Raw genomic sequence first — 26,238 nt, 5'->3', positions numbered from 1 at the left:
TACCAGTGTAATACCCATGTCATTATACAAATTTGTGTCCTTATAAATCACAAAAACGCACGCACACGCACACACACACACACACCCACACACACACACACACACACACACAATTAGGTATTTAAAGTTTAACGCAATAGCGACATCTAATGGTGTTAAGACAAGATGTTTTGGCAAATCCAACAGATAAGTCTTGGTAAAAATCTTTTCAAGCACAGAAATGTAAAAAACAAAAACAAAAAAAACAAAACAAATAAGTGCTGTGACATTTTCCTCAAGTGACTTTCACAGAATTGTATGCCAACAACACAACACGCATTTATTTTTGGTGCTACACACCCTTAGTGATTAATGTGAGGGTATAATAAATCCTACAGCTGAACCGTATACTGATTATTGTAGTTAACTCCCTATAACAAAATCCCACAAAGGCCTCTTCTTTCCACGAACAATGAGAAAATGGAAAGTCTCACAATGATTTGATTTGTCATAATTTTTAAAATATGTTGTTGTTTTTTGTTTTTTTTTCCCCAGACAGAGACAAGGAAGAACAAAAAGTAAGTGGAAAAACTGCTTACTTGCTTCATCTGAGTCATAGCTGTTGGCCTCTTCCTCGTCGTCCATTGTTGGGGCAGCCTGATGCTGGCCGGGTCGAGGGATGACAGCAGACTTTTGCTCCTCCCTCTCTGCAGGATGGGCTCTTTCCTGCACATTGGATGCATTGCTAATGGATGGGTAGGCTCCTCTCTCTGCCTCCTGAGCAGCTGGTAAGGGATAAAATTCTCTTTAGATTCTTTCAAGCATATTAATAAAAGATGTTTAAAGACTGTTTGTTTAACATGTTGCTACCCTAGTGAAAAAGAAGAGTGCTTAATTGTATTGAATGTACATTGTACTTCAAATCCTAAAAGTATATTTAAAAAAAAAAAAAACTGTACCTGCAGAAAATGTAATTAAAATGTAATTAAAGGCCACATAAGTAACTTAAAGAGGTTAACAGAGAACATCTTGTTGACATAGAAACGCATAAATCCAAGTCTGAGGACGTGAACAGCTTCGAGTAGACGCATACTGGATAAGATCATCCTGATCAAACATGGCAGATCCAACAAAAATACAAGTTCAAGATGCACTGAATCCAGTAAAAAGCATTTAATGTTTGGAATTGCATATAGTCTAATAAAGAAAATAAAGTAGTTGGTACTCAAGGAAATTTATTTTAGTATAAAATGCGATTTTTACCTACAATCCTGTTACTCAGTTATATTTAGCGTACTGAATAGGTCCTGTAAATTACATAGTGTCACTCGAACCTGGGCAAATTGAGTGCAGGCCGGTTAAAATTAACAAAGCTTATTGGCGATTTAAAACATGTTATCATCCAATGTAATGGCAAATAGGCTTTCTAACTAATGTAAATCAATATTTACATAGTATAATAGTCGTAAATATATGAAGAGTTTGGTTCCAAAACGCTATAAATCCATTTTGATTAATTTGAGTAAAAATGTTTTTTCGGTAACACTTTACAATAAGGTTCATTAGTTAACATTAGTTAACTACATTAGTTAACATGAACTAATAATGAACTGCAATTATTCAGCATTTATTCATCTTTGTTAATGTTAATTTCAACATTTAATAATACATTATTAAAATCTTGTTAACATTAGTTAATGTACTGTGAACTAACATGAACAAACAATGAACAACCGTATTTTCATAAACTAACGTTAACGAAGATTAGTAAACACTGTAACAAATGTATTGCTCATGGTTAGTTCATGTTAGTTAATACATTAACTAATGTTTAACTAATGAACCTTATTGTAAAGTGTTAGCGTGTTTTCTTTACCAAGAAAGTGAAACTTTCACATAGCATCTTTAGGTTATAATAACGTTAAAAATTCAAATCCAGATTTTTATTTTCAAAGATTTATTATAAAAACTGATTATTTTGCAATAAATCCATTGAATCAATATAAAAGTTATTTTTCATATTGAAACTGTTGAAAATACACAACAAAGTAAGTTGATCCACATATATGACATCCTTTGAACTTGGTCAATACTAATCTTATATATAGGCACTGGACTAAAAATACATTCAGTCATCGCTCCCAAAATGAATTCAACGGGTCATCTTAATGACCCGTTAACGCTATAAATGAATTATGTCTCCGTTTGTCATTACCGATTACAGAGTATCTGGCGCCACCGCACGGTTAAAATAAAAACAACACATTTGCCAAGACTACCCAGGGGCTATCTGGATACTTTAGATCGAAATTTGTTGCCTATTCTCAATGGGAAAGTGCCCAAGCAACATCGCTCGGCAAAATTCTTTGCTCAAAAAGTTGCCCCATGTATCATCACCTTAACACCACACCATTCCTCAGCTAGCTACATGAATTGAGATGTCATTAATGTCCATAGCTTAAATACTGCTAGATGAGTTACACATTCAAGACTTAGGGGTTTTAAAACCTTAAATCTTGAAAACATAAACCCAAAATATGACCAATAGTAACAGTGATGCTTGTTTTAGTAAACAACACTAATAAATGTTTAAATATACCCGGTGTTTTTTATGCATGTTTGTTCTTACCTGGCTGGAACATGCTGGATGAGTTTTGTCTAGCAGCATGGACATTCACAGTCTTTTTCATCATCACTGGAGTATTCTGGGGGCTTCCAGCCTCTCCTTCTGCCTCTGAGTAACTCCGAGTTTGAAGGTGAGCAGGTTTTGGAGCCACAGGTGGTTTTTGGGTGATTGGTGGATCCATTGTTGGTTCTGGAGCATATACAACAAACGTACACATTCAGCCGTATACATATGAGAAGCATTGATGCAGATAAGGCTCATTTCATAGAGTAACATTCAACTTTCAAAGTCAAGTCACATTTCAGGGCTCTACATTGCGATAATTTCAATCGCATTAGTGACTGAAAATTACTGCGTGCGACTCTGAAAAAAATATTTAGGCGCACCGATGCAAATGACCTGATCGAAGCTCATGAATAGTAGTACAACACAATTGGCTGGTTTTCATGCCTTCAGTCAACAAAGCAAGGGTGAAAAAGTTGTGTGAGACAGACAACATTACAGAGATTGACAGAGATAGTTTTTTTGCAATTATGTTTGTGAAACAGGTTAACATGAGCTGCTGTTATTTCTTTGCCAGTATATTAAGTGAAAATATTACATTTGGATTATCAGAAGTGGGATCGGAAATTAACAAGGGCTTTGGAATTTGGAGGCCAAGTCAACACCTCAAACTTGTTGTGGTCCTCAAACCATTCCTGAAATATTTTTGCTTTGTGGCAGGGTGCATTATCCTGCTGAAAGAGGCCACAGCCACCAGGGAACACCGTTTCCATGAAAGGGTGTACATGGTCTGCAACAATGCTTAGGTAGGTGGTACGTGTCAAAGTAACATCCACATGGATGGCAGGACCCAGCAGAACATTTCCCAAAGCATCACACTGCCTCCGCCGGCTTGCCTTCTTCCCATAGTGCATCCACACACACCCGGCCATCCATGTGATTTAAAAAAAAACGTGATTCATCAGACCAGGCCACCTTCTTCCATTGCTCCATGGTCCAGTTCTGATGCTCATGTGCCCACTGTTGGCGCTTTTGGCGGTGGACAGGGGTCAGCATGGGCACCCTGGCTGGTCTGCGGCTATGCAGCCCCATATGCAACAAACTGTGATGCACTGTGTGTTCTGACACCTTTCTATCAGAACCAGCATTAACTTCTTGAGCAATCTGAGCTACAGTAGCTCGTCTGTTGGATCGGACCACACAGGCCAGCCTTCGCTCCCCACATGCATCGGCCGTCCATGATCCTGCGCCGGTTCACCACTGTTCCTTCCTTGGACCAATAGATACTGACCACTGCAGACCGGGAACACCCCACAAGAGCTGCAGTTTTGGAGATGCTTTGACCCAGTTGTCTAGCCATCACAATTTGGCTCTAGTCAAACTCACTCAAATCCTTATGCTTGCCCATTTTTCCTGCTTCTAACATATCAACTTTGGGGACAAAATGTTCATTTGCTGCCTAATATATCCCACCCACTAACAGGTGCCATGATGAAGAGATAATCAGTGTTATTCACTTCACCTGTCAGTGGTCATAATGTTATGACTGATTGGTGTATATAAAATAGTTAAGCAACATCACATGAGCAAGACTGCTATTTTCCCAAATCAGAACAATTGTTTTATACAACAACATTTATACAACAAAGTTATTATTAAGTGATTTACATTTCTGAGACATTTTTGTCTTTGTTGTTTTGTTTCACCAATGAAAATATACTATATGGACTGGGACATATCAGGACTTCTAATTTCAATCAGACCCATAGCCACAATCAAGTACCTAGCCATGCAGTCTGCATTTACAAACATTTGTGAAAAAAGGTTCATTCTGAAGAGCTTGGTGAATTCAAGCATGTCAAGTCAAGTCAAGTCACCTTTATTTATATAGCGCTTTTTACAATGTAGATTGTGTCAAAGCAGCTTTACATTGATAACTGGTACATTATTTGGCTGCACAGCAGCTCTTAAAAGAATAGTGTCAATGCAGGCAGATCAAAGCACTGTTGAATATCAAATGTCAAGTCAAATGTCAAGTGTCCCCAACTAAGCAAGCCAAAAGCGATAGCGGCAAGGAACCCAAACTCCATCAGGTGACATCAGGTGGCAGACAAGTGGCAAATAGATGTTTAAATGGAGAAAATGGTATTGTGATAGGATGCCACCTTAGCCGGTATGTCAGTATGTGAAATTTCATCCCTGCTAGATATTCCATGGTCAACGGTAAGTGGTATTATTGGAAAGTGGAAGTGTTTAGGAACAGCAGCAACTCAGCCACGAAGTGGAAGACCTTGTAAAGTCACAGAGCGCATGGTGTGTAAAAGTTGCCAACTCTCGGCTGATTCCATAGCTGAAGAGTTCCAAACTTCCACTGGCATTAATATCAGCACAAAAACTCTGCAGCGGGAACTTAATGGAATGGGTTTCCATGGCCGAGCAGCTGCATGCAAGCCTCACGTTCCTAAGTACAATGGTAAGCGTCGGACGGAGTGGTGTAAAGCAAGCTGCCACTGGACTCTGGAGCAGTTGAAACGTGTTCTGTGGAGTGACGAATCATGCTTCTCTGTTTGGCAATCTAATGGGTTTTCAGTCTGGGTTTAGCGAATGCCAGGGGAACATTACCTGCCTAACTGCATTGTGCCAACTGTAAAGTTTGGTGGAGGAGCGATAATGGTATAGTGTTGTTTTTCAGGGGTTGGGCAAGGCCCCTTTCTTCCAAACATTGTGAAAACAGTTTGGGGAAGGCCCTTTTCTATACCAGCATGACTGTGCCCCATTGCATAAAGCAAGATCCATAAAGGCATGGTTGGATGAGTTTGGTGTGGAAGATTTTGACTGTCCCACACAGAGCCCTGGAACAGAGATTGCGAGCCAGGCCTTTTCATCCAACATCAGTGCCTGACCTCACAAATGCTCTACTGGATGAATAGGCAAAAATTCCCACAGAAACACTACAAAATCTTGTGGAAATCCTTTCCAGAAGAGTGGAAGCTATTATAGCTGCAAAGGGGAGACCAACTCCATATTAATGTCTATGTATTTAGAATGCAATGTCATTACAGTCCCTTTTGGTGTAATGGTCAGGTGTCCCAATACTTTTGTCCATACAGTGTAGTTCTAAACAAAGTCCTGTTGCACATCTCCAAGCAACAGTGGTGTTTCGTTACTGAATGAGTCAGCATTTTCTAACAAATCAAGCGAGTCAATGATTAAGTGACCCATTCATAAACACAGTCACTTGCTTCGCTCCTGAATAAATCAGTCGTTTTTAACGAATCGACTGAATCAATGACTCACTCATTAAGACAGTGACTTTCCACCTGGCGATTTTAGTTTCATATTTAAAAGATAATTTCATTTTTCCCATCATTTCATATTTCTATATCCAAAATATTGAATTTAAACATTAACCTCATGAAATTGTAACTGCAGTGTAAATGTATTCATGTCACCTCCAGCTGCATTAAAAAGACTATGTAAATCAATCTAAAGGCCACTTCAGATGCAGCTTTTGTGCCACTTCTGCAGTGCAAAGATGGATTTTGTTGATACTGAAATCACAGTTTCTCCACCTCACCTGCGACCGGTGCTTGAGATTGCATAGCAACTGGAGGTGCAACTGGAGGTGCTGCAGGGGCCTTCTGAGGACTGGGATCTTTGGGTCTGGAAACGGGCATAGGTGAGGGTAAGAACTGCTTAGGGAGACCTTTAAAGAACCAGGCTCCAGATCGTTTCCATACCTTTAATGAAAAAATATACAAGCAACATTTACAGATAGTTGTACTTTAGATTACGTCCTAATGATATTTGTTATTCCCCTCACCTCTCTTTGTTCACTGCAGATCTTGCAGAGCCATACAGACCGTGGCCGAGTGTTAGTCTGCACTCCACACTTGGTGCACATGTTCTGAGGGGAATAACAGGACGTAGTTTTAGAACAACAGATTAGAAGTCACATGCAGTTCATTAAAAACAGTAAAAATAAAACCGTATAATAAACAGTGAACAGAATAGAACTAAAAGAATAACTAACTATTCAAAATGATTTAATGTTAGAATCCTACTGTATATAGACAAACTGCATTAAAGTTGGCATGAAACAGAAGTTTTGAAAGACTATTCTTCCCTATTGTGACATATATCTGAGTGAAATGGCTTCTTGAATAAGAAAAAAATGTATGGCAGGATTTGATTTTCTCCATGGGGAATTGATTGGATAGTTGGATGGTTGTGGTTTGCTATTGGTCGATCTCATGTGAGTGACAGGTTTTCCCGCCCTCGCGTTAGTAAACATGTCATCAGGGAGAAGAGAAGAGAAGAGAAGAGAAGAGAAGAGAAGAGAAGAGAAGAGAAGTTGCAAGTGGGAGCGGAAGTTATTTTAATTAAACATGGATAAATAATTTATAATAAATACTGCAATATTCCACTCAAAAAAAAAATGTAAATTTTGATTTCATGGTGACTTAAAAAAAAATTAATGTTTTGCTGTACTTGATGTTAGTTATTTATGATGTTGCAATGTACATTATATGTACAATCCCATTAGAATTCAAATGATCTAAATATGAGGATTGATTTAGATAATTATTATTTTGATTCATTTATTTATATTAGTGTCTCACCTTTTTACAGTCCTCACAAACCACTGATCTGTCACCTCCTGCAGCCAGCTGCTCTCCACATAAAAGGCAGCGTGACACTCCATCCCCACAAACTGCTTTTTTCATGTTGTCTAGACGATTCACCAGACGTCTATCATAAATAAAACACAGTATTCACGTCAACTGCATACATATGCTAGGTATGGTAAGTATAAACAAAATAGGCTGCATGTTTTTGCTGTATCTATATTTATATAATATTTTTTTCTCAAATATATGTATGCCACACTTCTTGTCACCCTTTCCTGTAGTACTTTGTGTGACCTCCCTTTGTCTTCTCTATACTTAATAAGTAACACTTCCCATACTACTTAATAATATTGAAGAAAACATTGGAAGGGACCTGAGACCAGTCCTCCATATTTAATGTCTTCAAGTTTACACAAATTAAAGGTTAGATGTTTTGTGAATGAAAGACCAACAGGTTAAAGGGTTAGTTCACCCAAAAATGAAAATTCTGTCATTAATTACCCAACCTCATGCTGTTCCACACCCGTAAGACCTTCATTCATCTTCGGAACACAAATTAAGATATTTTTGTTGAAATCCGATGGCTCAGTGAGGCCTGCATAGCCAGCAATGACATTTCCTCTCTCAAGATCCATTAATGTACTAAAAAATTTTTATATAAGTTCATGTGAGTACAGTGGTTCAATATTAATATTATAAAGCGACGAGAATATTTTTGGTGCGCCAAAAAAAATAAAATAACGACTTATATAGTGATGGTCGATTTCAAAACACTGCTTCCTGAAGCTTCGGAGCGTTATGAATTTTTTGTGTCGAATCAGCGGTTCGGAGCGCCAAAGTCACGTGATTTCAGCAGTTTGGCGGTTTGACATGCGATCCGAATCATGATTCGACACGCTGATTCATAACGCTCCGAAGCTTCAGGAAGCAGTGTTTTGAAATCGGCCATCACTATATAAGTTGTTATTTTGTTTTTTTGGCACACCAAAAATATTCCCATCGCTTTATAATATTAATATTGAACCACTGTACTCACATGAACTGATTTAAATATGTTTTTAGTACATTAATGGATCTTGAGAGAGGAAATGTCAGTGCTGGCTCTGCAGGCCTCACTGAGCCATCGGATTTCAACAAAAATATCTTAATTTGTGTTCCGAAGATGAATGAAAGTCTTACGGGCATGAGGGTGAGTAATTAATGACAGAATTTTCATTTTTGGGTGAAATAACCTTTTAACTACAAAGAAATTTTTTTTCACAGCCTGTTTTGATCATATCATGTTAGTCAATATTATTGTTAATCAATATTAGTGGAGGGTGCTGCATGTAATCTCACATATTAAATATATCACATATTAAATATATCACACTTTTGATTTTCCTCAGGCCGTCCACACGATGAACAATAAACTGTTAAAACTGAAATTATTCAACGCAAAGCCTTATTCAAACTTACTGTAATGTATAAGTCATTACAAGGTGGCAGTGACAGTCAATACATCAATGAACTCTTTCTTACCCAATCCTCTCTTGCTCCATTGCCTCCATTTTTTCGGCCCGGGCAATTACGCTGTTGATGATCTCCTTCTCTTCATCAGTCAGCTCAGCGCCAAGAGGTCCAGACTGCACATGGACACCTTTTGTGCCCATCACAGCATCTGTCATTGTGAAATTACTGGAAACTGTAAAGCAAAAATGAATAACAGTGATGAAGATAATGAATTAATCAAAATAAATAGGCAACTCAGCAGTTTTAATTGGGAGTTGTTTGCAGTTTAAAGCTGCAACTTTTTTAATAAAAATACAACAAAATTTTATTAATGAGAGTGCAAAAAAATCCATATTGTCTTTACCCAAGCACACTTTGATAAACCTATAATAATGATTTATATTTTAAAGCTGTTGGGACATTTTTGCATTTCAGTGCATACGTCGTTCACCATGCGTGTCACATTTATTTTCATAGTAACATCATGACAAACACTTATTCAGTTTAGAGCTCTCAAATATAACACATTATAGGCTACTGATTCAATTTATAATAAATATTTACATAAGGTACATAAATGTATTTTAGCTTATAAATGAAAATATGGTCATTTAAATGTATTTACAGAAGTATTTTATGTCATCATAGCTCAAACTCCGCTAATATGCATGACTCAAGTTTCATCTGTGATGACATTGCAGGGTCTTTCGAATGAACACATTTTGTCAAGTGAAGTGAACTGCACAGCCCCTGCGCAGTGAGTAGGGAGCAGTGAACACTGCGTAGGAACCCTGTGAATTGGAATGCAGCTCAGGTCTTGAAGTCTCTGCTGATTGAATCAGATGCGCTAGATGAGGGAGACATACAAAATGTGCAGTGGTGCGGAGCCTCAATGGAAATTTCGGTAAGCGCTAGAGGCTTGATGGGATGGTGCTACTGGATACTCAGGTGCAAAGACTCGTCCCACACAACCAATAGAGGGCACTACAACAAAAGGCGAACGTGTTTTGGGCTGTAACTCAAATTTGTAAAAAAAAATAATTCAAGATAGATAGATAGATCTGCAGAAATATTCTCATTATAAAAAAAACAAAAAGAAAACATCATGTTGAATTGTAACAGCTTGGTCAAGGCCATCTAAATTGTTAGTAGTGGGTGTGTCAACCTTCATTTAAAAGGCAACAACTTTTGAAGACAATGAGATATTTTCACACAATTTGGTATGTCTATTCAAGGTCTCAATCTGTGACGCATTTAGTGTGGCTTGGCCACTTAGTGACACTGCATTAGTTACAAACATATCCAGATTCCACACCTTCAAACTGCTCATGTTCATCAGAAATACAGAAAACAGGAAAAGGAACTATTTGAAATGCTTACTGTGTTGAAAGCATATTTGGCTGGCAGAAACAGCACTTATTCTTAATGAATAGGGCATATGTTTTCTAAAATAATTGCAAGCAACAAATTCAAACACTGCTGACATAAAGACACAAAACAGTCCAAATATGATGAATTTATGCACATTAACCAAATTAACCTATACCAAAAGAGGTATGTTTTGTGTGTGTGTGTGTGTGTGTGTGTGTGTTGCGGTGTTATGTAGTGTAGTGATTTAATTTCATTTGTTTATTTTTTATCCACAATGCTGTACCTGACTTTCACTGATATTTTAATTTCTATTCACATTTGCATAGTTGTCACACATTGATTTACATTGATTTTGTTGCACTAAATAAAGGTGACATGAAATTCCAAGCACCATTTCTTTAATTCTATATTATAATCAATACATGTCACCAGTCATACCTTAAAATTTACATTTTAACCTAAAAACTTAATGTTGAACAAAAAGGTTTATTAGAGAATTGCTGAAAAATTGCTGGAAAATAGTGTTTACATGCCCAATAAGCTCAGACCAGGGGGAAAAAAAACATTTAATTTTGACAAAACATAATTTAAGTGTTATAGGAGAAAATATTCTTTGATTAATTACTCAGTTTATTAGAGGGCTATTCAGATATGAATAAGAAAACATGGAAAATGTGTGGGGTTAGTAAGGTAATCTGTAGAATAACAGTGTTGTTATATAGTATGTTGATTAATAATTCTAGATTAGTATAGTTCTCTTACATGTTAGTTTAATATCTAATTTATCTCATTTTCTTTTCTTTTCTTTCTTTCTTTCTTTCTTTTTTTTCCCAGTTATATGGACTTAGGACCTCCTTCCAGGACCTGGAGCAATGGAGAACCAAGACCATGACACAACAAGAGCACAAGGACAGAACAGAACCATTATACATTCCATCAAAAAGACAAAATTGTTACAACTTTACTCAGTCTACCCTGTATACAATCAATCAATCAATCAATCAATCCAAAGCTGTCTACACATATATTTTTAATACCATTTCCTCAATGTCCTTCCACATCACTGCTCTATGGCACATTAATGCATCTTATAAATCATTTACCATGCTATTTCCTGATTATTTATCTGGAAATGTACAACACAAAAGTTATGTTGAGAATAGATGAGTACATTACTAAAGACAGCTCGTATTTATAATTAACAGCAGTCAAATGATGGGCATCTGATCAAACTACAGCAGTAGGCTATTATTAAAATGTTTTTGTACAGTCATTTGACTGCAAGAATCCACGCCTTCATCAATGTCCTTCTATGCACACTGAATTTTACTGTAAGGAAAATATTTGAATTATCATTCTCAAACATAAAATAGAAACAGACTGATTCAGAGAAAATCATTTTTAAACTCCACCCGCAAACAAGCAGAATGACAAAATATATGCGATAAGTGTAACTAGGTCATATCTGGAAAAAATCATACAGAAAACACTTATTTGGAGACCCCTGAAAGCAAGTGCCTGGTCATATACTCACATTGGGGAGAAAAAAAAAAAAACGATGGTACAGCGTAGTATCAATTTCTCTAAAATGCAGGAAGCAAGATTGACTGCTGCCTTGCTGCGCAATAAGAGTCGAACCGCTCGCCGATCATGTCTTTATTACCATTAGAGCTGCTTCGAGTGAAAGCACCTGCATCTCTCTACGTAAAACAGAAGCAAAACCGCATCGAGATGACACACCTTACGCTTAGGCTATCTTCTGGAAGACAAAACCATGTAGGTTCTTACAGTCATACAGGATAAGCATCCATCGACAGAAAGCCCATTCTTTACATAAATTCACATTTTTACAGCAAACCATTGTTCAGCCATCATGTCGATATAATTTCATATAGCCCATGGTTACGGATGACTGTGGGCAGAATACATTCGTACAGACTTTGCCGGCGGTAATATAGCTCAATTACCATCTCATCCATGTAAAATCAAAAGACACCATTGCATTTTTTTTCATGCAGGATTTTTCTGTATTAAATAAAACGCCAAAAAGTAATCAGGATTTATGTGAGACCCAAATGCACAGAATTCATCATGTTTGTCGATTAGAAAAAAGCTGTCATTGTTTCATGCAGTGTATTAATAAACATGTCTGAAATAGAGCTAAGTGTTAAAAATATAATTTCGAAAATTTCTTGATATCCCTACCTGATAACAACCGCCCACTCTTGAAGGAAGGCGACTGCAAACAATGCGGACTATAGTGAGGTCAGTAGTGAGTGGAATCAGCGGCTGCGCATAGAGAAGAGAGAGGGTCTAAACCAGAGGCAATAAAACGCTTGTGCACATCAAAATCCACATACTCTTTTCCTGATTTTCCTTTCAGCAGACGCCTCTAAGCTTTGCATCATGTAGCCCTCTTTACTTATTTCACGCCCGTGGTACCTTGCGGTGGAAACCCCAGTACTGACAGATGTGTTAAGATGAGAAAGATCCGTCCCAGCTAACAAAAGATTCTCTAAGAACTTTTTGCTACTGTTCGCATTAAGTTCTGAAAACATTATTTCTGAATGTTCTCTAAACATTCAAAATGTCCAGTTATGCAAACGTTAAAGGATTAGTTCACCCAGAAATGAAATTTCTGTCTAAAAGTAACAGTCCCATAATGTTTACAAAATTGGAATATTCCCTTAAAGGGTTAGTTCACCCAAAAATGAAATTTCTGTCATTAAGTACTCACCCTCATGTCGTCCCAAACCCGTAAAACCTTCGTTTGTCTTCGGAACACAAATTAAGATATTTTTGATGAAATCTGAGGGTATGTGATCCACACGGGCAGCAACAACATTGCACCTTTTGAGGTCCAGAAAGGTACTAAAGACATCGTTAAAACCGTTGACGTGACTACAGTGGTTCAACCTTCATATTAAGAAACGAGAATACTTTTTGTGCAAAAAAACAAACAAAAACAAAACAAAAATAACAAATTTATTCAACAAATTCGTCTGTCTCCTGTTAGTGTTTACGTCCGAACGGCGGCTCAGTATTGGCTGGCTCTGGTCACGTCATCTGGTCTGGTCATCAAAAATATCTTTGTGTTCTGGAGATGAACGAAGGTCTTACGGGTTTGGGACGACATGAGGGTGAGTACTTAATGACAGAAATTTCATTTTTGGGTGAACTAACCCTTTAAGGGAATATTCCAATTTTGTAAACATTATGGGACTGTTACTTTTAAATGTTCTCTGAAGTAGTATGCCTACTGTTTGAAGAACGCCCAACTAAAATGTTTAAAAAAAAATGTTCCATGAACAATGTATAAATAGTGGTTGTGCTAACATTTTGAGAACATTATTAAAGACCAGTAAAAGTTCTATTAATGTTATTAGAAGAACATTTGTTAATAACTTTAAGTGAACGTTGCCAGAACGTTAGGAAGGTTCTGGAGAACGTTCCCTGTTAGCTGGGGTCTGTCTTCAGAACTGTTTCACTCAACTAACCTTCTTTAAAATCATGTCTACAATAAAATAATGTGCAAAATTCTGCAAGTCTGCCGAGTTGACAGCCAAAGGGAGCAGAATGAGTCACTTCTTGCAGCATCCTGCTTAGTGATGGAGAGGATCTCCACACAGATCTTTTGAGTATAGCTTGAAGGCCTGTGGGAAAAAGCTGTTCTTGAGTATTTTTGTCCTTGCACTGATGCATCTGAGAGTTCCATGTAAAACAAGGAATGGATGTTGTCCTTTACAATGCTTTTTTTTTTTTTTTTTTTTGTGATGGGGAAACCTGATGACATGGAATTGTTCTTGGGCTTTCTGCATTAGAGAAGATTAATATCATACAAGATAGTGGCATTTTTAGATTAAGCGAGCTAAATGAAATGAAATGCAGTGTTTAAGCATTCTTTTCAGTTCATGATTTGGCTGACATTACACCAGTGAAAGAATGTGCATGCATGATCCAACCCAGAGGAAAGAAAGATCAAAAATTTGATTTTTTTAACACCTGAAAAAATTGTACATGGCAGAAATTAGCATGAACATCAAATGTAGATGTTTGCTGAAGGTGAGTAAATGACAAAATGTTAATTTTTGGGTGAGCTATCTCTTTACGTTTCATAAGGATCTCAACTTTACAAACTGTGCACCAATACAAATGTCTCAAGAACACAAACATCTCTTAATACTACCATATAATATTGATAAATATTAAAATTATTTGAGGATTGAGTCATAAGCATCATCAGCAAAGAAACCTCCAGGATGACTGAATAACACTAAAGGCATTCGATACATGACTACTTTCAAGAATAAATGATGTTCCTATGTACATACACTATTTCCTCATCATTTCATTTCAATTCATTAAACTGAATTTCATGATCAGTGTTTTTTTGTTGTTGTTTTTTACTGTACATTTCACATTGTTTCATTCTCATTTGTCCACTACATTTCAGTCACACACACTGCATAGTGTCCTATTTGAAATCGTTTAGCATACAGTGATTTGTTACACAATGATTCAACAGAGGAAAACATTGAGAAATATTTAAATGCAAGCCAAAAGAGGTTTGCAAGAGAAACTTTTGCATGCAAACAAACAAAGAAAAAAGGTTATGCAACTGACATGAAGCACTGGTACACTAGTGTAACATTTGATAAATGAGAAAATATACAACGCAGAGCTGCTTTAGAGATGAAATAAACTAATTTAATAATTGATTATCTTTACAACTTCAGCTGAACATTGACACTATTTTCTTTTAGAGCTGCTGTACGGCCAAAATGAACTGTTTGCATCATTGAATCATTTGTTATCATTGTAAAGCTGCTTTGAAACATTCTGTACTGTATAAAGCACTATGTAAATACAAGTGACTTGACTTGACAGTACAGGGCATTGAAGATAAATTTAACCCTTGATATGCAGATATGTATAATGCAGTTTAAAGGATAGTTTCAGTATTTACAGTATTTCTCCTAAAGAATTTAGTTGAAACATCAGAAGACTAACTGACCTAAATGAGACATGTATAAGAGAATCACCACTTAGGATCCAGAGTTTACAAACAATAATCTCTGTCAAAGCCATAGCCTTGTGTGTGGAAAAGCCCTAAAAATGTTTTTCACCACATTCTCAATGGTCTGTCGCAACTTTCTCATTTGTGTCTGTTTTTAATTTCTCTTAAGGAATTTTAGGAAAAACATCTACACTGTTGATGATAAAACGAGAGCTCTATGAAAATCACCACTAAGGGGCCAGTTACACAACACCATTTTGAACTAAAAATGGAAAACTTTTTATACGTGTTGGCCGTTCATTTACATGACCACAGCCCTTAAAATGGCCGATTCCCTGATGAGTACCCTGACTACTGAACTAGGGAGCTGATTGAAATGCACCCATAGTCTTTTTTCTCAATTGATATACAGTTGCAAGAAAAAGTATGTGAACCACTTGTGAATAATGAAAAATGTGAATAATTTTAACAAAATAAAGAAGAAGAAGTTATTTTTTATTTAGTACTCTCCTGAGTAAGATATTTTACATAAAAGATGTTTACATATAATCCACGGCTTCTTGAATTGATTGGATGATTGTGGTTTGCTATTGGTCTATGTCATGTGAGTGACAAGTTATCCCGCCCTCGTGCCAGTAAACGAGTCATCAGAGAAGAGGTGTCACTGCAAGAGGGAGGGGAAATTATTTTGATTAAAGATTACGAGGCACATGAATTAAAAAAAAATGATGTTTATGGATTAATCATTTATAATTAATACTGCAATATTCCATAAAAAACAAGAATTGTCCATTGTGATTTCATGGTGACTTTAAAGGATTAGTTCACTTTCAAATGAAAATTACCCCAAGCTTTACTCATCCTCAAGCCATCCTAGGTGTATGTGACTTTCTTATTTCTGATGAACACAATCAGAGAAATATTAATAAATATCCTGACACATCCAAGCTTTATAATGGCAGTAAGCGTTACCAAATGAGTATGAGCTGAAGAAAGTGCCTCCATCCACATCCATCCATCATAAACATATTCCACAGGGCTCCGGGGGGTTAATAAAGGCCTTCTGAAGTGAAGCGATGCATTTGTGTAAAAAATATCCATATTTAACAAGTTATGAAGTAAAATATCTAGCTTCCACCAGACCGCCTTCTGTATTCTACTTATGAAGAAAGTTTAAAACTCTAGCAGTTCAAAAATCTTACGCTACATCCTACGCCTTCTGTATTCAACTTACGGAACTGACGCGATGCCAGTTCCATTTTTTTCGTAACTTGAATACGGAAGGCGGTCTGGCGGAAGCTAGATATTTTACTTCATAACTTGTTAAATATGGATTTTTTTTTTTTTTCACAAACGCATCGCTTCTCTTCAGAAGGCCTTTATTAACCCTCCGGAGCCATGGGGAGTACACGTTTATGATGAATGGATGTGGATGGAGACACTTTCTTCAGCTTACTGGTAACGCTTACTGCCATTATAAAGCTCGGACGCGTCAGGATATTTATTAATATTTCTCCGATTGTGTTCATCAGAAAGAAGATGAGACGTGGAACTGGAACTGATACTTGTCTGTGTGTTCTAGGAAGCGTGGATGCAGAGAGACGTTGAGCAGATGAACACACTGGAGATTCACAGGAGACGTGGAGACACAAGGGATCACAGGAGACGCTGGAGACAGGTAAGTAGTCGTGTTACGGGAATCCTGGAGGTAAGTATAACACTGGTATGTGTTAACAAGACCGGACAGTGACTGAGTGATCTGGCGTGTCTTTTATGTGGCTGCGGTGATGAGTGTGAATGAGCGTCAGGTGTGGCTTGTCAATACTCAGGAGAGGGAGTGCCTAGTGATTGGGTGAGTGTAGAGCCTGGCATGTCTGTGACAGAGGGTAAGTAAAGCTTGGGATAATTTTCATTTAAAAGTGAACTAATCTTTTAATACGCATAGACAGCTATGGCTAAGCAGTGTTATTTTAGTATCATTGAGATGCTAAGTTTTCGTTTTTATATTTTCTGCTTTCGTTTTAAAGTTTTATAATTTTGTTTTGTATTTGTCATTTTTATTCGTTTTTTTTTTTTTTTTTTAAATATGTCTATACTTTTATTCATTTTTATTTCATTTTTAGTATTAGTTATTTTAGTTCCTCATGTTAAACTAAATGAAAATGAGAAATGTTGTTTTTTTTATATTTATTCAAGTTAAAGTTTATTTAAACACTAAAATATTCCATTAAAAATTGAATTGTCCATTTTGATTTTATGGTGACTTTTAAGTGATTGTGGACAGAACAAAAATCTCGATTTGTAGCCTATCAAAAGATCAGATTTATGCAGCCTCGCAATGTAACAGGATATATGACTGTGTCAATACATTTAGTAATCTTGCAATTGTTCTAACGCTTGGATCCAACTATGGTCATTGGATAGCAAACTCCTCGGTAAACGGAGTTTGGTTGATTTCGAGTCATGTGACTCGTGTCATTTCAGCTCCACATTAGTTACAAGTTTTAACATGTAACGTTAGATAACTCAAATTTCAGCTCGACATCTGTGAACATACAGTAAAGAGCCGGCAAATTCATTTTCATTTGACAGATCATTCACAGAGCGAAATCCTTCTTCATGCGGCGTCCTCATTTTGAACTGAATTAGACTGGTGGTGATTATTTGCGTTTAGGTAGCTATACTGTATGCCAGTTTCTAGCCCTCAAATAAGCGCAGAGCTATAGGCTAAATCTTTGCAATAATGTCATTACATCTGGAAGATGCACGTATTGGAAGTCTATTTCTTGCTGTTAAGCTTTTAGTAGTGGTTTGCTGTTGCAGTGCTGTAACAATACAGAACCGTGCACCATTTTGTCTCCTCATCAAATCTGAACACGGGAGTTATCAGATTAGTTTTCTCACCCGCTCACTGGACGCTTTAGCATCTCCACTCTTTTACTGGAGCAAGTGGACATCAGAGAAACGCGTTGAAGATTGTTTCATGAGTGGCGACCGGACGCTGGTTACGCGTTATTTGTCACTCTGTCGTGAAGAGCGCGCTTTTGACAATGCCGAAAAGTTACCTTTCCCTTTCAACTTAAGTGCGCTAGTGGAAAATGCCAGTCTGTGTGAAAGGAACTCTTATTTCAATTTCACTTTGGACAAAGGAGACGTAAACCAAGGCCAGCAGATGGATTCAAGAGCAAAAAGTCGCTCTAAACGCGCATGGGTTTTACCGGGAACACTTTGGTGTGGACGAGGCACAAGAGCCAATAACTATGAACAATTGGGTAGGTCTGCATCCATAAGTAAGTTGTTCACTTTTAAAAATAAAGGTTATTTATCTACGTTGATGATTACATAAAGAATCTTTAACGTCCACGTAGCTTTTCCATTGCACAAAAGGTTCTTTATGTTGATAAAATATTCTTCACACTAAAAAACTAAGGAAAAAATGGTTCTTTTAAGAATGATATATTTTTTAAAATTGTTGGTCAGTTCATTTAAGTAAAAAAGTTTGTGTATTCGATTTCAAAGATCAATGCATATGAACCAGGGATGGTAGTAACACTTTTTGTTTGAGCATCAGTAACTAAGCTTACAAAAATTAACCATGGTTTTACTACAAATAAAACTAAAAACCCATGGTTAATATAGTTAAAGGGTTAGTTCACCCAGAAATGAAAATAGTGTAATTTATTACATGTCGTTCTACACCCCTAAGACCTTCGTTCATCTTCGGAACACAAATTAAGATATTTTTGATGAAATCCAATGGCTCAGTGAGGCCTGCATAGACAGCAATGGTACTTCCTCTCTCAAGATCCATAAAGGTACTAAAAACTATTAAATCAGTTCATGTGAGTACAGTGGTTCTACCTTAATATTATAAAGCGACGAGAATATTTTTTGTGCGCCAAAAAAAAATAACAACTTTTTAACAATATCTAGTGATGGCTGATTTCAAAACACTGCTTCGGAGCGTTACGAATCTTTTGTGTCGAATCAGTGATTCGGATTGCTTATCAAACCTCCAAACTGCTGAAATCACGTGACTTTGGTGCTCCGAACCACTGATTCCATTCGTAAAGCTCCGAAGCTTAATGAAACAGTGTTTTGAAATTGGCCATCACTAGATATTGTTAAAAAGTCGTTATTTAGTTTTTTGGTGTACAAAAAATATTCTCGTCGCTTTTTTATTTTTTTTTTTAAACTCCTATTTTCACCGATTTCTGAAGCTGCGCGTGCCACGGATGCACATAATATAATGTATCCCGGAAAGATCGGGGACTTGAGGACACTGTAGTCATCTTCCCATTCCCATACAGCCTAGGAGTCCCATGGGGTCTAGAGCACATACAGGGAACAGAAAAATACATTATTACCCGGACTTGGTCAGGGCTGTAGACGAGGGTTCATAAGCTGGTCACATTGGTGAGAACCTGCGTTTGTAATACAGGAACGTTTAGGTTATAAAACCTGACAAACGTGGACGGTGAGGCCCAGCCGGCCGCCTCACAGATTTCTGTGATGGACACGCCCTTGGACCATGCCCAAGAAAAGGCCATGCCTCTTGTGGAGTGCACTTTAACACCTATAGGACATTGTAGGCCTAAGGAGGAGTAAGCGAGCGCTATAGCATTGATTATCCATCTGGATAACCTGGGTTTTGAGACCGGAAGACCTTTTGTGCGGCCACCGAAGCAGACAAAGAGTTGTTCCGACTGAGAAAAAGAGGCAGAACGATCAATGTAGTTCCTCAGGGCCCTGACGGGACAGAGTAGGTTCAACTCCTAATCATCCTGGAAAGGAGGAAGTGCAGAGAGAATGACCATCTGCACCCTAAAAGGGGTGGATAGGACCTTCGGGACGTATCCATGTCTTGGTTTCAGGACGACTTTGGAGTCGTTAGGCCCGAATTCAATACAGGAGGGGCTCACAGAGAGCACCTGCAAATCTCCCACTCACTTAACCAATGCTAAGGCTAACAATAAGTCGGTTTTCAGTGACAGGAGACGTAAGTCGGCAGTCTGGAGTGGTTCAAAAGGAGGACCTTTAAGACCTCTGAGAACCAAAGACAGGTCCCAGGTAGGAACCGTGCGGGGGCGAGGAGGGTTCAGCCTCCTAGATCCCTTTAGGAAGTGAACAACAAGGTTGTTTCTTCCTACCGACTGTCCTGCTACGGGAGAATGAGAGGCCGCTGTAGCTGCGACATAGACTTTAAGGGTAGAGGGAGTACGGCCCCTATCCATTAAGTCTTAAAGGAAAGACAATATCAGCGATATGTCACAAGTAAATGGGTCTTCATTCCAGGCTGTATACCAGGCAGTAAAGTTTTCTGAACCACGAGGGGGTGGAGCGACGCCACTGCCAGGGTGTTTGAACAGGCTCTGTGCAGGCAGCAAACACATTTTTTCGAGCACCCGGAACTGAACGGGGTGACAGGAAAACTGCATTTTGGAGGGTGGTCCGGCCATGGCAGGACTTAGCCTCCTCCTCTTCCTTTGAACATCAGGCCGACTTCTGAGGTGCAGGGTCCAACACTATCTTGGGCCGAGGTCCCTGTCGCTTCGGGTCCACACAGGACCTGAGCCGACGTGAGCTCACTCTCATCCGAGTGCTAAGATCCTCTGCCCCGCTGTTTTTTCCTCACAGGTTCCTGGGAGGAAACAAACAGGAGGGCGCAAGGGGCGGAGTCGCATTCTGAAAAGAACGCTATCCGCAAGCGCAAGGAGGCCAGATTCATACTCTCACAATGAGAGCAGGCCGTTTTAGTGAGCGTGGCTTCTGCGTGGGATTTTCCCCATCGCACTCACTCACTGTACCCGTCATTAACATGCAGAGGGGCTCTGCACGTGCCACAGCCGTGGTGCAACATTTGAAACAACGCCGCAGGAAATTTGCTCTAGAAAATAAGCTCTTTTAGAATCCAACTGCAGCCGCAGAAGGAAAAAACACCGTGAGCACGCGTTCGGCACTGTGGGCGGCTCGGGAGCGAAGCACTGACCAGGCTGCTTAAGAGCGGCATGGAGGACAGAGCTGCTTGAGAGCGGCGAACTGATCCGGCTGCTGACGAAGTGGCGCACTGATCAGAGCTGCATGAGAGCAGTGAGCTGGCAGAGCGGCGAACGTGAAAGAGAAAGCTGCTTGTGAGCGGCGGGCTGCTCGAGAGCAGCGAGCAGAGGAGAGGCGAGCTGATCAACGGCGAATTCCAGCTGCTTGCAGGAGAAGGCGGCTTCAAGTCTTGGGATCAACGAAGAGATGTGATCTGCGTCGCTGAAGGAGAATGAATCAGTCTGCCAAGGTGAGATGGTCGCTTATATAGCCCGATACCCCGCCCATTTAGGCAGGCTCGAGCAGGCTCGCTCACCATTGGCTCGCACGGCCTTACCGGTTCGTTCACATGCAACTCCACGAACCAATGGCCATGCAGTTTCACTGCGTGATTGAAAAAGGCTTCAGAAATTGGTGAAAATAGGAGTTTTCCCCGGTGCGTCTTGCCTAAAAGGCAGATGACGCAGTACGAGTGTAGTATCGAAAGGGAACTGTGGTTATACAACTGATAATTAATCAGCCAAAGAAAAAAAAACATGGTTACAACACTTTTACCATAATGAAAACCATGGTTAATTTTCTCAATTAAGTAGGGTTTCTCAAACTTTGATATGCGGTAGCCACATTCGTCTAAAAAAAACTTAATGGATATATATATATATACACAATAAAAAAATAACAACACTTAATTGTAATATTTATTTGTTGTTCATACCAGTACAAAATTAAGCATCCATCTGTCTTTTAATCACAAAATCTTTGATTTAATTGAAATGATAAAATATTACAAAGATAGAGTGATTTGTAAGACAAGTCAGTAAAGACAAGTAATTGCAATATATATACACACTGTTTATAAAATAATTTGACAGTTGAGCTGCTTAAAGGGTTTAGGTCACCCAAAAATGAAAATTCATTACTCACTCACCCTCATGTCACTCCAAACTCGTAAGACCTTTGTTTGTCTTCGGAACACAAAATAAGATATTTTTAATAAAATCTGTGAGCCTTCTGGCCTAGATTGCAAAACAATTACCACTTTCAAGGCTCAGAAAGGTAGTAAAGACATCGTTAGAACCCGGAAGTGCTGTGTTCACTGCATCAACTGCGTAGGAGACTAACATGGAAGAGAAGAAATTGTTGAATAAAGTTGTTATTTTTGTTTGTTTTTTTGCGCACAAAAAAGCATTCTCCTCACTTCATAACATTAAAGTTGAACCAGTGTAGTCACATTGACTATTTTTAACGATGTCTTTACTACCTTTCTGGGCCTTGAAAGTGGTAATTGTGTAGCAGCCTATCAGAGGCCAGAAGGCTCATGGATTTCATCAAAAATATCTTAATTTGTGTTTCAAAGATGAACGAAGGTCATATGGGTTTGGATCGACATGAGGATGAGTACTTAATGACAGAAATTTAAAACCCTTTAAAGTTTATCAAATATTCAGTAACACTATGCAAAGAGGTATTCATGTTACAAAGGCCTTACATCAGGGGTGTCATACTCAGTTCCAGGAGGGACACTGTACTGCAGAGTTTAGCTCCAACCCTAAATAAACACACCTTATCCAGCTAATCAGGGTCTTTAGGATTACTAGAAACTTCTAGGCAGTTGTTTTGGAGCTGGTTGGAGCTACACTTGGTAGGACACTCCAGGAGCGGAGTTTGACACATGTGCCTTACAGTTTATGGCAATAGCTTATTACAATGTTGCAAGCTCATGCAAAAAAACAATGAAACTCTTTTAAAACATTTGAATGATTTTACATATGTGAACATTGTCGGTGTGAAAAACTAGCAATATCAGACTCTATTTTCGTTATTTGTTACATAATAAGTGAGAGTGATAAATCAAAGTGCAGTTTTCATAACAGGGTCATGGGTGAGTGTGGTGGACTACCTGTGAATGTATGGCATGTTCTCGAAAAGACATGGGAGGTCCATGCAACATAACCTAGTTATTACAGTTAATAGTAGCTATGTTGTGTGTCAGTAAATCAATATAATTACAGAGGGTTTCATAGAGTTATACGTGACAGTCAAGAATGGAAGAGTTACTGTGCAACATATAACACAAACAGAAATGTGCCCTGTGCATCACACTTTATTGAGATGTAACAGTATTGTAAATAATCAGTATAATAATGTAATAATCAATGAAACAAGGACAATATTATATTATAATATTGTCAATAATTTATATTTGTTATTATTACATTTAAACTACATTTTGTTCTCTTAGGTATGTTTGTGCATGCAGATAGATGCTGCCGAGAACATGATCACTGTGAGCACATCATACGCTCCTTCTCTGTGAATTTTGGTGTCTTCAATCCCACCCTCTTCACGGTCTCCCACTGTGACTGTGACCACAGGTGAGCACGTAAGCTCTGGGTTTTTCACACATTCCACAGATGAGAGGCATTTTCAGGTCCTCAGGGTAGACTCTTTAGAGTCATAACTCATCCTTTCTGTTTGTTCACCTCACGTAGGTTATCCTTATATGGCTCATATGAACATTATATAGGACTGCCCCCTGGTTTCACAGACAAGGCTTAAATCTAGTCCTACACTAAAATTCATTATTGAGATGTTTTAAATGAAATAAACTTGCAGACATATCTTAAAATATGTAAGTGCCATTGTTTTGTCTCAAGATGCACACCAATAATGTTTTTTTTTTTTTTCTATGGCACATTTATAAAAGCTACTTAAATGTCCTAATTGAACTAAGGCCTAATTCTGGCTTAATCTAAGCCCTGTCTGTGAAACTGGGCCTGAATGTTTTAATAGATAAAGAATATATGTCTGACTCTGACAACATTTCAGTGGGACAGCATGTTATTTATGTAGAAAGGCCTTTCTTTCATTCTAAAAACAAATGTTTTGGCTCAAAAAATTAACACAACAGTTTGCATCTTTTTGAGGTATGATAACTGGAATTATGTTTAACCAACAAACTACATAGCATAAACACAAATTTTACTCAAAAAAAGTTGTTCCAATTAATTTCAGTATAATATATAATTGGCACGGGTACCAAATAATTTAATGCTGTTCATTTTAACAGCTAGCATATATATATATATGTCAATATATATATATATATATATATATATACAATAAAAAATAACAACACTTAATTTTAATATTTATTATCCTTATCATATGCAAAGCATGCAAGGAACTAGAAATCCACTGCCCGATTTTCAAAGTTATTAAGACAATTCCTTTAAGTTCCATTAAGTTTTTTTTTTTTAAATGAATTAACACAGAAATTTCAGTTTAAATTAAAAAACAATATTACAATATGTCAACAGAACTCATCAAAATAATGTTTGCAACTTAAAGTCAATTAAATCAAATTACATTTGAATTCAATTAATAAATTAGATTTTTTTAACTTGCAACCATGCATTTGTTTAAATGTGGTAATATGTTTCCTGAACTTCTTTGTAGAGTGAATTTAGTCGTCGATTCCCAGGGAACACAGTTACTGATAAAATGTATGCACTGAAAATTGCTTTGAATAAAAGCAAAATCCCAAATGCATAAAAGTAAATACACTGAGAATGTGTTTAATGGAATGGTTAGCTGACATTGAGAAACAAAAGAGAGATTTTTGACACTATCATGCAAATCGTATTTATTTCTGTCTTTTATCTCCCTGTCCCTGTTAGATTTAAACAATGCCTTCTCAATGGTAATGACACCATCTCCAACATGGTGGGCTACAGTTTTTTCAACGTCCTAAAACTCCGCTGCTTCGAGCTGATTGAAAGAAGGCAATGCACACAGTACAACTGGTTTGGAATGTGAGTGCAAGAAATGAAATAATGCTTTCCAGAAATTATGCTTCATGCTTCAGTTTATTTTCATTTTTATCCATTCTGCATTTTTGTTCCAGTTTATGGGTTAACTGTAAATCCTGTAACAACTAACAAAGTTTATTGGACTCATTGTCCTAGTATTGTCTGAGAAATATACTTAAATTTGTTCGGACAATCCTTGATAATCATGGTTTTACATTCTAGGATGAGTTTCTCTGTAATAACATTGTGCCAGAGGTGGGAGTAAGTTACCCACATTGAAGCCATAAGCAAATAAGTCCTCGAGTCAGGTCTCAAGTTGCAGTGCATAAAATAAAGCAAGACAAGTCAAGGCTATGGCTCACCTCAAGGGAGTCGTGTTGAGTCCTGCGAAGAAAGTCACTGTGAAAGTACCATGCAGAGGTTACTTTTCCCAAGCAGTTATGAACTCCCTGAATTATACAGATCTGAGATTAAATTTACTGTTGCTTTATTTAAATAATACCTCTCTTAAAGGGATAGTTCACCCAAAAATGAAAATACTGTCATCATTTACTCACTACCAAGTTGTTCCAAAACTGTATAAATTTCTTTGTTCTGCTAAACACAAAGGAAGATATTTTGAAGAAAGTGTGTAACCAGGCTGCTTTGGGGCACCATTGACTTCCATAGTAGGAAAAAAAAATACTATGGAAGTCAATGGTGGCCCAGAACTGTTCAGTTTCTCACATTCTTCAAAATATCTTCCTTTCTGTTCAACAGAACAAAGAAATTTATACAGGTTTGGAACAACCTGAGGGTGAGTAAATGATGACAGAATTTTCATTTTGGGGTGAACTATCCCTTTGAAGAGGCCATATTATGCTCTTTTCACAAAGTCTTGATTTTGTTTTTTAGCGTCTACTAGAAAAGGCTTTCATGCTTGAATGTTTAAAAAACACATCATTTTTCACATATTTTACATTGTTGCATCACCTTACATTGTTGCAGAACTGCATGTTTAAGGGAGTAAAGTGTACTGCATGTTATTGTGATAAAAAATGAATGGCTTTCTGTTGTTTATGTAAATTAACTATAATATTGTTAAATAGATTAATTGCAATTTCGAATCGATTAATTAGCAGAAGTTATTACTCCGCCACCTGCACTTGACATCATTAATGACATCCTATATTGTTGAACTATGTGGTTCAAGCGACCAGGTCGTGACTAGCTAGTTAATTTCTAAAACAATGCATTATACTATGGTGGTTAAAGGTGCTGTATGTAATTTTT

At 37.6% G+C, this 26,238-nt stretch overlaps 1 protein-coding gene and 1 long non-coding RNA gene across 2 annotated transcripts in view; one reads left to right on the top strand and one right to left on the bottom strand.

Moving 5' to 3' along the window:
- Positions 1–12,505, bottom strand: part of rph3ab (rabphilin 3A homolog (mouse), b) — a 29,188-nt gene extending 16,683 nt beyond the window's left edge. The window contains exons 1-7 of the mRNA XM_051901402.1: positions 12,307–12,505; positions 8,761–8,923; positions 7,231–7,360; positions 6,432–6,515; positions 6,186–6,348; positions 2,609–2,794; positions 579–764 (exon numbers count right to left, since the gene is read on the bottom strand). Of these exons, the coding sequence (XP_051757362.1) occupies positions 579–764; positions 2,609–2,794; positions 6,186–6,348; positions 6,432–6,515; positions 7,231–7,360; positions 8,761–8,906 (895 nt within the window). The 5' untranslated portion in view covers positions 8,907–8,923; positions 12,307–12,505. The remainder of the gene's footprint in view (positions 1–578; positions 765–2,608; positions 2,795–6,185; positions 6,349–6,431; positions 6,516–7,230; positions 7,361–8,760; positions 8,924–12,306) is intronic.
- A 3,824-nt stretch (positions 12,506–16,329) lies between these two features.
- LOC127516127 (uncharacterized) lies at positions 16,330–25,153 on the top strand. Its single transcript, XR_007930936.1, has 3 exons — positions 16,330–18,390; positions 23,397–23,529; positions 24,835–25,153. It is a non-coding gene; the product is annotated as an uncharacterized LOC127516127 (long non-coding RNA).
- The last annotated feature ends 1,085 nt before the right edge of the window (positions 25,154–26,238 follow it).

This window comes from Ctenopharyngodon idella, chromosome 7, assembly GCF_019924925.1.
Source record: "Ctenopharyngodon idella isolate HZGC_01 chromosome 7, HZGC01, whole genome shotgun sequence".
NCBI classification, from domain to species: domain Eukaryota; kingdom Metazoa; phylum Chordata; class Actinopteri; order Cypriniformes; family Xenocyprididae; genus Ctenopharyngodon; species Ctenopharyngodon idella.
This window is presented reverse-complemented; position numbering and strand designations above follow the sequence as displayed.